The following is an 18,622-nucleotide window of genomic DNA, read 5'->3' on the forward strand; positions in this document are numbered from 1 at the left end:
GAACATATTTGGAGATATCAGGCGGCTAGATTACGAAAATGCACCACCGAAACGAAAAGCGAACTAGAAACAGTAAGACTCGAAGAGCGGCTGAACATTTACTCAGAAATTGCATAAAAAAAAGAAAGAAAAAACAATGAAATCTATTCCCAGGCGCTTAAAAGCTGTTGTTGATACTGCATGATATTGTACTAAATAATAACTTTGTAAAAAGTTAAATTATTTACTAATTTTTTGACATTTTTACAAAGTTTACGAAGACTTTTGTGAGATAAAATTTGCGGCAATTTTTGGTTTTTCATTTTTTAAAAATTATATTTTAATGTTTTATTAAAAATTTTCATGTAATTTTGTTAAAAATAGATCACAGATCTTATAATAAAATACCTATTTCGAAATATCAATTCTAACCAATGGATAACGGCCTATTTCATTGAAAGTCGTAGGTGTACGAACACTTTTGGGAGCCACTGTATATAAATTTAAGATGTTAAACAGAAAGATTTCCGAGTTTCAAGAAATTTCGGGATGGACAGGTTGAGTGTCTTGCTGGTTTGACATTAAATGCCCCTTTTATTTGTCAGAAGAATTTTAAAATTTCAATATTAATTGTGTGGCTAGACAATTATTAAATTACGCAGTTAAACCTCACTATAGCAAGCTTCAAGTCTGCGCAATTTTTGTTTGTTGTCAATTTTATTCCTTGGGTTTAAGGAGAAATTCTTTAAACAGAGTGGCGACAGGAACTGCAAAAAAAAAAAAAAAATCCTGACTTTACCCTGGTTAAGTTTACCAAATTTCCCTGATTTACCTTACCAATGATAATGGTTTCCCTTCTTTACCCTACCTCAAAACCATTGCATATTAAATAAAATAGTGTTTAAAACGTTTTAAGCTGTTAATTAAAAATGTATTTTGAAAAGATGCACCTTTTTTTTAGTAAAAATGGTATATTAAATTATCTACAGAGAAATATTATAGGAAATATAAAACAAATAATTTACTTCCAGTAATCAAAACATAAGAATGCTAAGAAATTATTAAAACCATTCTTAAAGACATATCTCATCATAAAACTACAAAGTTTATACGGAAATAATTTTGAACTTAATTTTCAAGCAGTGTAATTGTTGCTGTGAGAATAACAATAGTGAAAGTATAGAAGTAATGTAGTTTTACTTATATAAATAATCCGACATATTTATGTAAAAGAAATTGAAACCTTTTAACAACTAGTGATGTGCCGGATCGTTAAAAAAGTAGATTCGTGGATACGGATCATTTGTGTCAAGATCCGCAGATATGGATCTCAAAATTTTTTTTACACAATTCAACTATCCAATTGTAAAATTTGTTACGGAAGGTATTCCCGTCAGAATAATAACACTGTTTCTTCAAAAAAATGTCATTTATGGTGAAAATATAATAAAGACTATAATTTACTCTTTAAAGAAATCTACGTTAAAATTGAGGGAGAGTTGGAAGGAACGGGTCAGCGCTGCATTAATGCTTGGATAGAAAGTCAAAAATTATTTCTAGCTTGCTTGGTAGATGTAGAATACAGGAGCAAGAGTGTAAAGCTGCTACTGAACAGGCTAGAAATAATTTTTAGCATTTTATTTCAACATAAATGCAGCGCTGACCCATTCCACACAACTTTCTCTGCCTGACGGAATAACGGAGTCGGGAACACCTTTACAAACAGTAAATAGAGAATTTAGTCTTACTTTTTTGGAATGGTACGGAGAAAAACAAAAATAAATAACAGAAACCCCAAATCAATAACAAAAACTAATATTAGACTAAAAATTTAAAAAAAAAATGTCCCAGAGGGCAGACCTCATATTAAGATGGATTTCACGGGTCAGAAAACACTTTGATAACAAATATGAACCGACAGCGGATAGAAATTTTAAATCATTGAGCTTTTTCTTCTAATGTTCCGACTATGAAATCGCTACCAATCACGCGTATAAAGTCTTTGAATTGTATTTAAAATTTACTGAATAAGATTATAGCTCCAACTGTATACAACTTGAAAGTTCCAAATAAATATCAAATGCAGAAAACTTAGTTCTTTCAATTTTTAATTTTTTACTACCATAATTCTGAAAAATGCTAAGTCAGTTTTCATTAATATCTCCGGTAATTAAAGTTCCACAAAAACGAGGCCAAGCTAAGAACACTTTCGGTCAAGTCATCTTTTGAACGAAAAAAGAACTATCAAAACCAGTTCATCTGTTTAGGTACTACGATGCCACAAATAGACACACAGATACACTTAAAAAATTTATTACTCCTTCCTTTTTGTGACGGCGGGTACAAATTGGCTTCTGAAATGATACCTTATAATTTAAATATTGAATAAAACCTAATTTATATGGAATTTGACAGTCTTTTATCCAAATATTTGAGAATTTTTAGAATACAAAAGATTCGTTTCAGATACGTCAGAAAAGTAATGGATACGGATAGAGATCTTTATATTCCCACGGATATCCGTAACATCACTATTAACAACCAGTCATGTTTAGATAATCTCTAATCATTTTTTTAAACCTACAATAAAATATTAAAAATCAACTAAGTATTAAAAAATAGTAAAGATATTTACTTGTGTACACAACTCAATTTCAAATGATTTCATTATTTGTTGAAAAAAAAAATCTTTTATGACAAACAATATTGAAAATCAAAAAACAAAATTGATTTTCATTTAACATTCAATTTTAGCAATTAAATCAAAAACGCCAAGCAAACTTTTGAGCTTTTATCAGTATTAATTTAAAAAACAAAGATTGTTCTTGAAATCGTGATTACAGTACGCTAATTACTTGTAGTCAATGAGAAAAGCAAAGGAGCCAAGTCATTAATGAAGGCTTCCTCTTTGCCTGTAGGGTTGTTTATCTTACGTTGCATAAAAAGTGTGGAAGAAAAATTCAAGTTGGCAAAATAAACAACTTTCCAGACATAGAAGCAATCTTAGGAAGTTCATCCTGTGGTTTATAACTTAAGATTCAATACTTGAGGAAAAAAGATGCACAAATATGCGGCAGTGTATAATCGCATCTCATTAATTTTACTGTTTTGTAAACAAATAATTGGCGGAAAATGCGTAGGAAAAAAGGGCACTTAATTTTGCATTTTTTTTTTTCTTCATTTAATCAATTTTCCCTGATTTGTCGCCACCCTGTTAAGAGAGTTCTTTCCAGGAGAGAATTGATTGACTGAGCAGAAGCTGCAACGTAAAATTCTCAGACATGGTCAATGTGAAAGAATGGAGGTAGCAAAAAGTGGACTAGAACAAGTGGAGGTCGACTTAAGGGGTTCCTGTAAATGTATAACAAATTATGGAGGTTTTCAACCATTGAAATTAGCAATGGGATAACCATTGGAAAAATAAATGTTGACCTACTGGGGCAGTCAGTTATCCCCATGTCGAGTTATTGGATTTTCTCTCTATTTATTTGATGCTTTTTTACATCATCATATCCTTTACTTGCATAGACAGAATAATGTATAGCACAAGTTGAGAAAGAAATGAAAGACTAACTCATTTTCATATTTCTAAAAAAATACAAAATAAACTATGCACCTCAGAGCCAGAATGACATAAGTCCAAAAATTGCGGTTTTCTGTTTATTAGTGCGTTAGATATAGAAGCCTATCCCGCATCTCACCATGTGAATATAATTCTTGTAAAAAATCCTTTTCAATTTTTTATCAGGGTTAATAGAGCGCAGATCCCATCCTTTGCATGGGACAGGAAAAAGTTCCTCTCTACTGTAAAATTATCATAAAGTGACTTACATTAATCTGACTCTGAAGAACAGAATAAAGATACCTAGGGCAGTTTAGCGTAATTCAATATCTTGGGAACAAGCTGAAAATTCCAGCATTTCAGTCTAAAAATAAGCAACCACAACACCAAGTAAATAAGAGAAGACATCTTTTCTTTATACTTTAATTCTTCATAAGTTTGTGTATTAACAATTGCACTGCTATGCATATATACATTTTTTTTTCTTTATAGGAATAAGGGATATTGACTCAGCTAGGGTTTATATAATAAACCATAAGCATAAAGTATTACTGAAAAATAAATATAATACAAAATTTGGCATTTAATCACCTAAATATATCTAAACTTTTGCAAAACATATCTTTACATAAATATATTTACATCAGTTTTACAATATATACAGGTATTTTTTTAACATTACAGACACACATGGACAAACTTTTTCTATAATGTAACCAGTGTAAAATAGTTCGTAAGTTAAACATGAAATGATAAAATTTGAATGACACTAAGCCAGAATACAATTTAAGTCTTTTGCAATTTAATATGTTCCACTATAGCTAAAAATATTTCAAATATTGATAAAATTATTAAATACTATGGTTAAAAATTCAGTAATAACATATCAATCAAAACTGTACTGAAGACTATGCTTGAGCCAAATCCCAATGTAAATAAAATGAAAATGACTATTCATTCCAATTTATAAATAGTTTTACATGAGCTTTGGTTTTGAAGTTTTAATGAGATTTTAGCAAGCTGAAGTTCAGAGGCAAAGTCTGCAACATACAACATTTTCCGCAATACAAGAATCAATCTCAGGAGTGAAAAAAAAAATTCCACACTACCAAAGATGGTTTTACATACACATTGAAACTTGCAGTATAAAAAATAAATCTTTTGCATGTACTGCAGATCATTAAAAAATGACAAATTATTCAATCAAACCATAACTCCTAGCAAAAGTACAAGTGCTGCAGCACATATGCAATTCTTAACAAATCTATGAGCATTCGAAATGATCCAGTCACTCCAAGTAGACAACTTAAACATATGAAGGGGAAAAAATAGGAAATGAACTCTTTTATTGAAAAATTAGGTAAAATGCTTCATAAATAATTGAATACTGTCAGTTTTAAGCAAACTTCTTCCTTGTTTATTGAAGACTAGCTGACATCACTTGACTGTGACGATAAAATGTCTTTAAACTCTGCTAATGATTTTCTCAATGTTATACAAAAACCCTTTGATGCAGGAATTAAAGGAAATTCTGGTAGAGGTATGTCTTGAGCTGAATTATCACCTGCTAAGTAGAAAGATGAATATTATAAATCACAATTTGGAAATAAAACTAAATTTATGTTAAAAATTTCAAACTATGGCTAATTTGAAAAACACTTATTACAATTGGCTGTGACAAAGTAATCAACTAAAGTGACAAAAAATTTCCGGAAAAACAAGTATCAATGCTTGTACATTAGTCAAAGAATTATATATTCAGTGCAATAAAACTTTTCTCCAATTTATAGCCAACTTGCGAAAAAGATTAACTCATTTAAGGGCAGAATTTATTGGTTTTCCTTCTTTCCTCAGTGGCACAACAGCCAAGGGAGGGCCCTGGCCTTCTCAAGAACCTTCTTCTAGGCCCAGGGTTCATACTCTATTTGGATGGAAAAATTCCATGACTTTTTCATGGCTTCATAAAAATTTTCATGACTGTTATATGAAGAGAATAGTACAATTTAACATCAAACATGTCAGTTGTTTTGGAAATAAGCCTTAGAAAAATTTTTACGTGAAAGCCACTATCTCATCAAAGAATCTACTTGTGTTTGAAAAAATATCAGTGTACACCAAAAAAACGATGCTGTTTTTATTTGTCTTCATGATGTAACTTTAAATAAAAATACAGTGAAAGTAATATAATGATGTTTAATGTCTAAGAATCTTTTTATAAACAGGCAGAATGGTAATAAATAGGACAAAGGTTGAATGAGACATTAATACATTTCAATAAATTTGCTTCAAAAGTTACCTTTCAGTGTCAACAACGTATTTAATCATAGTAAATTCCTCTTTCTGAACCAGATATTGATACAGTGGCGTACCTAGCATGGGTGACACCCCCCCCCCCCCCTCCCTCGGGAAAATTTTCAAATTTGTAGTTTTAAAAACGCATTTTAGCTTTATACTTTTCAAAAACTTACAATTTCACTTTGGGTATCACCCCTTCATACAAGTAACACCTGGGGCGAACCGCTCCCCTCCCTCCCATAGCAACGCCAATCTCTGATACATTCAAAAAAGAAAAAAAACATTCAGCAGTGAATAAATCTTCTGATTTAAATGTACTTGTAAACTTATTTGCACATTTTAAAATGCATATAAATTAATAGGCTCAGAAATTCCAAAACATAGTGTTTAGGTCCTGACATTGAGTTTTGAGGGCCGTATGTTGGGCACTACTGTTTTAGAGTATTATAATTCCCTTATCTCTGTATGCTATTGCTTGACTAAAGCTTTTCATTTTCTAAAACCTTCAACAAATTAAGATAAACTTTGATAAATGCAAGAACGAAGTTTTTATAAGTGATGGGAAAGACCTTGGATGCAATGGAATTGCGTCTTGTGAGTCGCGAAATCAAGAACGTGCAAATTTCTTACTACAGAACATAAAATATAGAGAGTGTTGAACAAAAATCACATCGCAAAAAAAGACGAGCGGCTGCGACAGAAGTGGATTCAATGAGATTTAAAAATTCAGATTTATTTTTGGGATCGTTCAATTTTCCAATATTATAGGTTTTATGGCAATACTGTTTAACCACTCAAGAATTCTAATGCTCTTTTAGCTACTGTTACTTTCTCTTAGCCCAGGACATTTTTCCATGACTTTAAATAAATTTCCATGATTTTGAATGAAAATTTAAAATTTCCATGACTTTTCCAGGTCTGAAATTAGCCTTTTCTTTTTCCATGACTTTCCAGGATTTCTATGACCCATACAAACCCTGCAGGCCTCGCTTTTTTTCTCTTTTTGCCAATTTTTTACTCTCATGGTGGAAAAATCCTTATCAAGGGAATCAACCCATCTGAGGTTAGGTCGACCCCTTGTTCTAACTACCCTAGGCTTAGCCAAACAAATTTTATTTGTTGATCGTTCTTTATTTATCTTACAATGTAGCCAGGCCCATTTGAATCTTTGAATTATTAGGAATTTGACCATATCAGATTCTTCAAAAGCAGGGTACAGATTTAAATTAGAGCGCCTGTCCCAAATACCAACAGCCTCATTTCCTCCAAAGATGGCCCTAAAAATGCGGCGTTCAAAGACACCAAGAGCATTTTCATTGTTTTGTATCAATGTCCATTTTTTACGGGAGTATGTGAGTACAGGTCTGATAACAGAGGTACAGATCAAAAGTTTAGTTTTCCTTTTGATTAAATTTGATTTTAAGTACTTTTTCAATCCATAGAAACATCTAATGGTAGCACCAATTCTCCTCTTTATTACAGAAGTAATATTGGTGTTAATGTTAACTTCAGAGCCCAGATAGATAAAACTATCAACTTTTTCAAATTTATAAGAAACAATTTGCAGGCAAGTTATAAGAACCAATTTGCAGGTGGGTAGCAGAGTCTTATCCTAGAGCACTTCACGTATTAAGTCTTTTTTTGGTTGACAGTAAAGTGCATTTTACTTGCTCCCTTTCCAAGGGTTGCTTGTTCCAGGTCAGGAAGAGTTTTTGCAATTATATCTATGTTGTCTGCAAATGCGAAAATTTGCAGATATGGTTCTTCTGGTGTTGATCTTTGAACAAAATGTTTGAAAAGATTTTATAAGCAGTGCAGAGTTAGTTGATTCCTCTATAGTTAGAACAGTCAAGAATATCCCCTTTTTTTGTGAATGGGAGGAATTGAGTAAGTCTCCATTTCTCTGGTAGAGTCTCTTTGTCCCATACTGACAAAAGGACATTGTATAATGTTTCCACCCCCTCTGGTCCCAAGTTTTTATTTATTGATTTTAGAACAGGTATTTCACCATAAAAAAATTTTTAGAAAACAGTTCTTCATTCACTAAAAGAAAGCATCTTAAATTCTTTTTAATATAAAACACTATAAAAAGTTGATTATCAGTAGAGATTTTCAATACCAGACAAATAAATATTTTACTCAGACAATATCAAAAATACTTAGAAGCTTTTGCTAAATCACTCTTATATCTAGAAGCTGTAAAAATGTACAGGTTTGGTTTCATAGAACCATGTTAGCAATGCAATTGCTGCGTAAGAAATTAAAATAACAAAAAGTCTTTTGTCTGAGTAGAAATACTTTAAACTACTGAAATTTTAAGCAAATAATTGCTTGTTAGTTTCAAATTTAGTATTTTTTCCAAAAAGCATAGTCTAACTATAGCTTAATAACTAAACTAAATTCAAGTTTATAAAACTGGGTATATTTTGTATAAACAGTCAATTCGCAATAACTCGAATATTACTATAGCTCGAAGTTTTTATCAAGTCTAAACCCCTTTGTCTTTATTTTCATGCTAATTCTTCTCAATATCTCGACTTAACTTTCTTTAACTCGAAGTTTTATCAAAGATGACTCGAAATTTATTTCGAAAGAACATAAAAAAAAAAAGAGAGAGAAACAAGTGACTATGAGAGAAAAATTAATTCACCTTCACTTGCAGTTCCTGCACAATAGACTTCTAAATCAAAAAGAGCACCTGTTGAGCCAATGAGCAATAAAGAAATTACACGTGTGGAAATGAGTTAGTTTGTTTTATTTTGCTGTACTGTACTGCACTGTTTACACTTTGACATGCTGCAGGACAATGAATTTGCTTTTAAGCTGCCAAGTTGTCAAGTCAACTGATTGTATCTTTATTCAAAGGCTGACATAAGTTAAGATAGGCTCCCCTCTATTCTTTAGTTCGATCATTTGCTGATAAGTTCCAGAGAGATAGAATAAGTTTTCTTTACTATTAAAGATGTCCAAGCAAGTACTCGGACTATGATATTAAAAGAAAAGAGAAACTTCTAAAGCTGTAGAACCCATGAATCTGAATTTGAAACGAATGAAGTTGTGCACTTTTCCCAAAGTGGAATCGGCTCTATTTCAAGTGGTTCCAGCAGTATCGAAATCAAAATCATGCTTTTGATTTTTTTTTCTCAATATTTTTGATTAAACTAGGCACATTGTGCTTGAAAACTTTTAAGGTCTGTAATTTTGTCTGTTATACGTAGATAATAAATAAAATACTCGATGGTTTTCAATATTAAAATGTGGAAAATTGAAACTAGCGGTAAGTCGAACTTCCGATAAGTCGAAGTTTTTCATTGGTCCCTTTGCATTCGAGTTATCGTGAATTAACTGCATATTCATATACAAAAATAAAAAATTTTAATTTTTTTACAAATAACTTGATTTAGGGTAGCCTCTTATGGAGACGAATCAAATAAGGAACTTTTTTAAAAATTACATTTTATATAATTGCTACAGGTATATTATTTCGTTTTTTTTTCTTTCTTTTTCTTTTTTTAAAAACATATTAAGCAGTTGAAAAAATTTAACAAGTTCCATAGTCATTGATCAAGACTATCAACAATAATCCCGGATTACAAAACATCCAGAGAATTGTGAAAAAAACTAATAAGAATTAATTTTTATTATTTAATTTTCACAAACCAAAATATGAGGAGAGTACACATTATTTGTATATCCACTTTAAATCTAAATTTGGCCACTTTGCCGAAGCTTTGCCCTAAACCAATCATGTGGAGTGATTTGACCTAAGGTAATTTATGTTGTTAATATTCTTATAACAATTACAATTATGAAAATAATATTGTATTTTGAGCACAATAACACCTTTTACTAAAACATAGTAGAAAATTATATTTCACTATCAGTACCCACACGGCGATGCCCCTGTTAAGAAGTTAAAGGAAGTCCGTTGAGCGAAAAAAATTGAAGCCCCCCGCCCCCATTCTTATGTGAAATGATCATTTTTCTTCAACTAAAATACATACACATCTTTTCAAAAAACCTATTAAAGTCTCTTTGTGATTTAAAACTTCCCGCCAAAACAAATAAAAATATTAACAGTAGCTTTAAAACTCAAAATAATCCTTCAACTACATTTAGTTCATCGCTTAATGCGCAATGCAACCATGCTAACGTAACCCTGCATTTTAGACATTGAAGTGGTTTGTTTCCCTGTTCGCTAAATAAACAACGCAAAAAAAAAGTTATAGGGAACAATCACAATTGAATAATCCGACAAATCAAATTACAGAGTTCATACTCTATTTGGATGAAAAAAATTTTATGACTTTTTCAAGACTTCATAAAAATTTTCATGACCTTGTTATATGAAGAGAATAGTAGACTATTTAATATCAAACTTGCCAATTTTTGGCAATAAGCATTAGCAAAACTTCTATGTGCACGCCACTACCTGATTGAAGCACTTACTCATGATTGAAAAAATATCAGTGTACACCTACAACACTAAACTATTACTATGTCTTTATCGTATAAATTTAAGTAAAGTAAAATACAGTGAACGCAATACAATGATAATTAAAATTTTCTTTGTAAAAGGGCAGAATGATAATGAATGGGAGAAAGGTTAAATGAGTCATTACTAAGTTTCAATACATTTACTTCAAAAGTTGCATTTTAGTGTTAGCAGTGCATTTAATCATCCACATAATTTGACAGTATTTTGGTTCTTTAAAATAAACCCAAGTACTTCAGTAAAATTATGTTTCTAAACTAGATATTTATTTAAAAAAAAAAAAAAACATTCAGTAGCGAATTAATCTTCTTCTTCAAATGTACTTGTTAACTTATTTGAACATTTTCAAATGCATACAAATTAATAGTGTTGGATTCCTGACATTGAACATAGCAGTGGGTCGCATGGATTAGTTTTTCAGGCCGTATGTTGGGCACTACTGTTTTAGAATATTAGATTTTTCCTATTTTTGTATTATATCTCCTGACTAAAGATCATCATTTTTTATAACTTTCAACAAATTGAGATAAACAGATAAATTTAGTAATTAAGTTTTTACGAGTGATGGAAACGAACTCGGATGCAATTGAGTATCACAGCAAAATCAAGAAAGTACAAGTTCTCTACTACAGAACATAAAATATAAAAAGTGTTTAAAATAATGGTAAATATGAAATGAGTGATATCCAAGCAAAAAGATCACATTGGAAAAAGGACGAGCAGCTGCTACAGAAGTGTATGTGATGAGATTTTAAAATTAAGATTTGTTTTTGAGATCGTTCAATTTTCCAGTTTTAATAGCTTTTATATGTGCAATACTGTTAAATCACTCTAGATTTCTAATGCTCTTTTAGATACTGTTACTTTCTCTTAGTCCAGGACATTTTTCCATGACTTTTAATAAATTTCCATGACTTTGAATGAAAATTTCACTTTATGACTTTTCCAGGTCTGAAATTAGCTTATTTTTTTCCCATGACTTTCAGGATTTCCATGACCCATACGAACTCTGAAATTATTTACTTAGATAAGTAACTATTTTCAACTATAAGAACAAAAACTAATGTTGAAGAAATAAGGAAAACAAAACCCAATACAAAAAGCCTACAAAATCAAATCATGAACATGGGGGAAAAAACGATTTCAAAAATCTGTTCGCTGCTCACAGCAACGTAGCATGGGCTTGGTTCCTCGCAGCTATCGACACCCCGCCATCAATTAGGAATTCATAGAACTAAACAATTATTTAAACATTTAATTTGCAATTACAAATATTTTGGTCTATCTGATTTAAAAACAAGAAGTTCCGTCTAGAACTAGACGAGCCTACTTTCCCGTATACCCATACTACTTTCTAGTACCTGATCAATATTCTCAAAAATAGCTAAAATCGCAAATTTTTTCAAACATATTTTTTTTAATATTTTAAGCTGATTTCTAGGAATAAAATATTCCTTACTTTTCTTCAAAAAAACGAACAAATAAAATAGCAGCACCTTTTAAACAAAGCAGCTAATACACTTCTTTCCATTAAAAAAATTTTTTAAGAGCTTTTAAAACAAAAAAATAATAATAAGTTCATTAAAATTAATACATCATATAAAAAAAAATCGTTTCTTTTTCCCCTGCTGCCGAAAATAATTTTTTAAATGAATTAATGCACTTACCAAAATAAAAAAAAAACAATAAAATGTCAACTTAAAGAAATAATTTTCATTGTCAAAAAAAAAAAAAAATCGTCTGCGCATATTTTTCGAGTTTATTCACCGAAAACCAAATACCTAAATTAAAACTTTAGCGTGAAAATAAAAACAAATCATATCAACAATAATTATTTCACAGTTAAAACCACAGCAGCGGAGTCGGAGTCGGAGTCAATCTCATTTTGGGATAAAAGAGTCGGAGTCGAATATCCAAGAATCGGAGTCAGTCATTTGTCCTCCGTGTATAAATGTTTGCCAAAGCTACGAAGTCAGAGTCGAAGTCTGGGAGTCGGAGTCCGATTAATTGTCGGGAACAGGAGTCAGAGTCGGTGTCAGGTCCCCCTAAATTCTCGGAGTCGGAGTCGGGAGTAGGTCGTCAAGAGCTATTTCCAACAAAGTTTGTTTGAAGTAAATCCGCCTTCAAGTACGGAATCTACATTGACTTTCAGTTTCCCCGTAGGCGCTAATGTTAAGGGATTTGAACTGTTCAAAATTGAACGGAAAATTGTTCAAATCAAAAAGATATCTTATATACAAGTTTTTTATCAAAAGCTTTTTCCTACAAAGTTTGTTTGAAGCAAATTCGCCTCACAGTTCGGAATTGCTTTGAATTTCCCCGTAGGCGCTAATGTTAAGTTTTTTTGAACTGTTCAAAATTGAACAAAAAATAGTTCAAATCAAAAAGTGAAATATGGGAATGAGGTGTCCTCGCCGAGATCTTTCGAACAAAAAAAAGTTTGTTCGAATCGGACTATTCATTCAAAAGTTATTAGGGGGGGACAGACAGACAGACCGACAGACAGACCGACAGACAGACAGACCGACAGACATTTTTCCCCATCTCAATACCCTACTTTCAAATTTTTAATTTTTCAATATTTATTTAATTATTTTATTTATTTTTGACTTTTTTTTGTTTTTTCACGATATTTTTAAGATGCATTAAGCCTTCTTTCATGCTTTTTTCTTCTTTTTCTGACTTTTACTGGGAAAGTAGGCTAAAAAATAGCCTATATCCTTTCTCAATAAATGGACTATTCAACACAAAAATAACTTTTCAATTGGAAACAGTAGTTCCTGAGATTAGTATGTTCAAACAAACAAATTCTTCGGCTTTATAATATTGGTATAGATATAAATTTTCCCATTTTCATAACATTTTTTATGGCTCCTGCACTCCTATTAGTCATAGTGTTACGTTATATAGTCTATAGCCTTCCTCAATGCATCGACTATTCAACACAAAAAGAATTATTCAATTTGAACCAGTAGTTCCTGAGATTAGTACCTTCAACCAAACTCTTCTGGTTTATATTATTAGTCAATAATTAATAAGAAAAATAAGACAATGATACGTACATTATATATATATATATATATATTTCTTTTACAAATCATTTTTTGCATCGTTTAGGATTTTCTATGAAAATAAGCTCAAGATTTGCCTAATGGCTAACTAGAACCGACACCCACTGGATTGCAAAGCCTGCATGCTCATAATGAGCCACCGTGGCTACTATTCTGTGTTCCAAGCATTTTATATTCTAAGATAAATTTCCCTGTTTCCATAAAAAAAATTTATTGCTGCTCCACTCCTATTAGTCATAGCGTGATGTTATATACAGTGGCTCCCAAAAGTCTTTGTACACCTACGACTTCCAACGAAATAGGCCCCAAATCATTGGTTAGAATTAATATTTCAGAATAGGTATTTAATTATAAGATCTATGATCAATTTTTAACAAAACTGCATGAAAAGTATTTAAAAAATATTAAAACTTAATTTTTTAAAAATCAAAAACCGAAAAGTGCCGGAAATGTTCTCACAAAAGTCTTTGTACACTTTATAAAATGTCTATACATTATTGACTAATCTAACTTTTGATTAAGTTATTAATTAGTAGAATATCATACAGTATTCATAACACCTTTTAAACATCTGGGAATAGATTTCATTCTTTTTCTTTCTTGTTTTAGCGTAATTTCTGAGTAAGTGTTATACCACACTTCGAGTATTACTATTTCTAGCTCTATTTTCGTTTTAAAGCCCTATTTTCGTAATCTAGCCTACAGATATCTCTAAATACGTTACATTAAGTTACAATCTGGAGATTGAGGGGGTATTTTCTAAATTTTAGGACAATTTTTGAGGCACTAGACGCAAACGTTGAAAACCATGTGCTTCTTATCGTTATCTTGATTAAAAAAAAAGTTGTTTTCAATAACCAAATTTTTGGCTAAGAGTTCAAAATTGGTTTTTAAAATATTTAAAGGAACAGCATGATTCATTATTTCATCAAAAAATTACAAACTACCACGTCTTGATGCTGATATGCACCCTCACACTAAAACACCTTCGCCGTCCTGATTAATTGATCCAACTAAGTTCTTAAGATTAAGTTCCTAATTTTTTCTTCTACTTACAGTTATACAACAATTTAACCAAAAATGTTAAATTAATTTTTATCTGTAAGTAAGACATGATTTTAAACTGTTTTTAGCTTATTTGTCATTGATTTGGGATGAAAAGCGTAAGCTCTCTGTTTTTCGCACGACCAAGAAAATTTCTGCGGGAAGAGGTCCCATTTAATCCAGCTAATCAAAGAACTTGGCGAACAATTTTAAGTGAAAAGTAAATGTAAAATGTTTCATTTTACTCTGCAGAAACTTTTACAGTACTAAAATATGTATTTTTCATAAATTTTTTAACTTTAAATCTACGATCACGTTTTGTCAACTTTGCTGGTTGATCTTTTCTTACCTTGTTTTCGGTCCGATTCCTTTCTATAAAGCATTTTATCAAGCACTTTACTATACAAACAAATAAATTAACTAATTTAGAGACATTTCAAACCAATTTACCACTACTGTGGGAAAAAAAAATCAAATTTTGAATGGCGTTTGCGGTTTTTTACGAATACCAGCCATTTTACAGTAATAAGCAATATATTATGGAATAAATAAACCAAAAATTAAAGCCAAATGACTTATAAGGGTCAACACAATGCAAAAATATTAATAAAATGGCATATGATAATTTTAATCATGAATTTATTCGAAAATTTATAAGTGTACGATGACTTTTGTGGCATGTTATTTCTCTGTCTCTTCGTTTTCTGACCCATTTCAAAAAGAAGATCCGTCAATATTTTGAAAAAAACCAATGGGTTATATTTAGAATGACATAGGAATAATGTGAAAAAATATTGGACTTTATATTCGAATTCAGCTTTGAGTTATTTCGGTTTTACTAAAAAATTTCCAAGTGTACGAACACTTTTGGGAGCCACTGTAGCCTATAGCCTTCCTCAATGAATGGACTATTCAACACAAAAACAATTTTGCAATTCGAACCAGTAGTTCATGAGATTAGCGCATTCAAACAAAAACTCTACAGCTTTGTATTATTGGTACAGATTTTGAAGTTTTTTTTTAACTTGCTGAATTCATTGCCAATTTTGAGGAGCAAATTTAATGCAATTGCTGTTTTTTACCTTTTTGATAAAAATGAAGGATTTATACGAAATATAGGACGGCTATGATCCTAGCAACAGCCATTTTACACCAGAAATGATTTGTTTGGTGCTGAGAATTTTGCATGGCTCCTAAGACTTTGCAATTTTTATCAATTTCTGTTCATGTATTGTCTAATTAAGCAAGGATTTTTTTTAAACACAAATGGTGTCATCATTTGGAACGTAGGGGATAACTTCTACTGAATAATATTTGAAGAACAATCAAAAAACAGTAGAAGAAAAACACTTGTCAACATAAAACAAATTGTTACCTCAGAGCAACTCTGAGACATCTTATCCCAGAAATAACACTAAGATATCCTACTGTTGTTCTAAAGCGACGATATGTTTTTTAAAAAGTTTTGTTACTTACAGTTACTGTATAACTCTTTAAAAGTTGAAGGAGAGGTAGGAGATGTAGGATGTTCTGAATTCCAAGATTCCGACACTGAAAGCCACTTTTCTAATCGATTTATTAACCTATGGATAAAATGATCTATTTAAAATACTCAGTATTAAACAATTTGATGAAATACTGCATTCAAAATATATAAAGAACTTTTTTTACACTTCTATTAAAGTTTTGAAAAAGACTTAGCATACTACTATGAGAATCTGGGTTATATAGAAAATTTTAGCAGTTTCAGGATTTTGAGAATTTTTAGAACTACTGTGAGCTTTGCATATTCTAAACGTAACAATTTTGCACCTACTCTTAAATCTTTCATTTTACATCTCGCTTTTTCAAATTTTAACTACAGCTGATTTATTCTTTTAAGGGTTTTGCTGTGTGCTTTTGACTTTTTTTCTCTTGGTGTGTTCCAAAGATTTTTTTTTGGGCAAGTACAAAATGTCAGATCTGTTCCCAACACTAGCTATCTACAATTTAATTTTTTTCACAACAAAAATGAAAAATATATATATCTCATTACTACGGCTCAAGCAATGCACCTGTGATGATTAAACCAAATAACAGCCATTGTCATTAGCTGCCTATGTTAACTTGAAATAAAAATTGGTCTACCTGCCTTTAAAATGCATCCAAAAGTCAATGCTTATCATTGTGAAAAAAAAATTAAAATTTGAGGTCCAAACTTTTTTTAACTTCATAATTAAAAGTGAGCACAGATTGGGAAACCAAATTGGGGAAAAAACAAGACTAAAACCTATTATGTCAAATTTCAAAATAGTAGGCATAAGCATTTATTGAAACATCACTAAATGAGTATTTTAGGAAGATTATGCACTGCCATCAAAATAATTGCAGTATATGCTCATGTATAAGAACAACAATTTCATGCAGCAAATCAGGCTTAAACTTTGGAGATCAACTTATGCCGCATGACAAAAATTTCAAAAAAAAAAATCCTGTACAACACTTGAAAACCTAGACATTTAATCAAGTTTAACTTAACCCCTTCAACTAAACACTAAAGAAATAATGAAAAACAAAACAAAAGTAACATGAAAGAAAGAAATTCTGTGGATTAAGTGAAGATTTACATAGCAGAGTCCGTGTCAAAAATTCGCCACGGCACAAAATGCAGCAAAAACATAACTTTGACGAAGCAAACTCTGATTTGGTGAAACCCATTGGCAAATAAGAAATTCTTCAAAAATTGCACAAAAAAAATTACCATCTTCAAAATTATGTCATGAGATTGTTAAAAATTCTGTCAGGGAAAATGAACCCCACCTAACAAGTAAATGAGTGCATGCCGCATCTTTAAAACAAAAGTACAAGTTTGCATTTCATACTTTCTAAAATTATTCTTTGTTCTCTTATTTAATAAAGTAGTCGTTGGATAAGACTTTTGAAATTCGTTTAATGTTTTTCAATTTTGGCTTTTGGCTAATTTACTGGCTAACGATTTGAAACCTCTAGCAGGGGCCCTGCATAGGCTAACAATGTCTTTGTAGACAAGTATTCTGTTTTAGAAACTGAACAAAAAATTGCTTATTCAACAATGAAACATGGGCATCACGTGACCTGTAAAAAGGACTTAAAGTCAAAAGAAAAATTTCCACATAACTGGACATGACTACTTTCTCTAAAGAAATTACAGGCAGACAGACACATTCCCTCAGAATCTTAGTTTCAAGCATTTTATTTTTCAGTGTTGTTTTTAATTAATTTATTTTAAGCTTATTTTTGGTTTTTTAGTAATTTGACTTATGTGTCATTTTTCTCTCTTCACATTTTTTTAAAAACTTTTTTAGGGGAAAATAGGGGGAAAAATGAAAATCCGTCATTTCCGTCCACTTTTACCAGTGACATACAAAGTGACTTTAAATTGCCCCTTTTACTATTTATCACATAACATTTCAAAAATAAATAACAAAAATAGTATTATATACATAAAACATAGAACATTTAAATAACTTACTTTGATGCTTGACTTTGAAAATGTTCAATGACTTCTTGTTTGAAAACTTCTGGTGGACTGATGTACAATTTGGTCATTGCCTAGATTTAAAAGGATCAAAATCATTTTCTTTCTTTACTTTTTACAGAAAATAGCTCTATTTGATTGCAGTCATTAATTTTACCTGAACCAATTTCAAAACAACATTTTCATTGTACATTCGACTATTTTCTCTTCCCTGCTGCGTGCCTTTCTGACGTTCATATCCTGCTTCATTGTAATAAGGCTCGGATACTAATATCAAACCTTTAAAAAACATATACTGGTTACTTCATCGTTTCATATTCATTAAATTCGTGAAGTGTTACAATTATTCAAATATATATCAAACAAACAGATTTCATTAGTTTTGCATTTGAGATGTTATGGAAAAATTTCAATGAAAAAAAACATTTCGTTCTTTAAAATTATCTATCTACTCTTTTCTAGGAAAAGCATACAAAAGTTTCCAAATATGCCTCAGGAAATTTTGCAATAACCTTACATAAAATTAATAATTTTTATGAGAAGAATTAAACCTAATGAAGGCACCTCACTTTTTAACATCTAGATCTTTTAACATACACACAATGACTGACAAAAAGAACTTATCACTTGGAAAAATTCACATTTAAAAGAATTATCCAAGAAATAAAGAGACCAATTGT

The 18,622-nt window shown here is 30.8% G+C and overlaps 1 protein-coding gene across 2 annotated transcripts in view; it reads right to left on the reverse strand.

The window, feature by feature from the left end:
- Nucleotides 1–3,963: 3,963 nt before the first annotated feature.
- Nucleotides 3,964–18,622, reverse strand: part of LOC129227240 ((E3-independent) E2 ubiquitin-conjugating enzyme-like) — a 62,892-nt gene continuing 48,233 nt past the window's right edge. The window contains exons 20-23 of one of the 2 annotated variants that reach the window (XM_054861749.1): nt 18,100–18,221; nt 17,937–18,016; nt 15,923–16,029; nt 3,964–5,108 (exon numbers count right to left, since the gene is read on the reverse strand). In XM_054861749.1, coding sequence (XP_054717724.1) covers nt 4,969–5,108; nt 15,923–16,029; nt 17,937–18,016; nt 18,100–18,221 — 449 coding nt within the window. In that variant the 3' untranslated portion in view covers nt 3,964–4,968. The remainder of the gene's footprint in view (nt 5,109–15,922; nt 16,030–17,936; nt 18,017–18,099; nt 18,222–18,622) is intronic. The other variant, XM_054861751.1, reaches the window with a different exon arrangement.

Source organism: Uloborus diversus, chromosome 8, assembly GCF_026930045.1.
Source record: "Uloborus diversus isolate 005 chromosome 8, Udiv.v.3.1, whole genome shotgun sequence".
In the NCBI taxonomy this organism is placed as follows: domain Eukaryota; kingdom Metazoa; phylum Arthropoda; class Arachnida; order Araneae; family Uloboridae; genus Uloborus; species Uloborus diversus.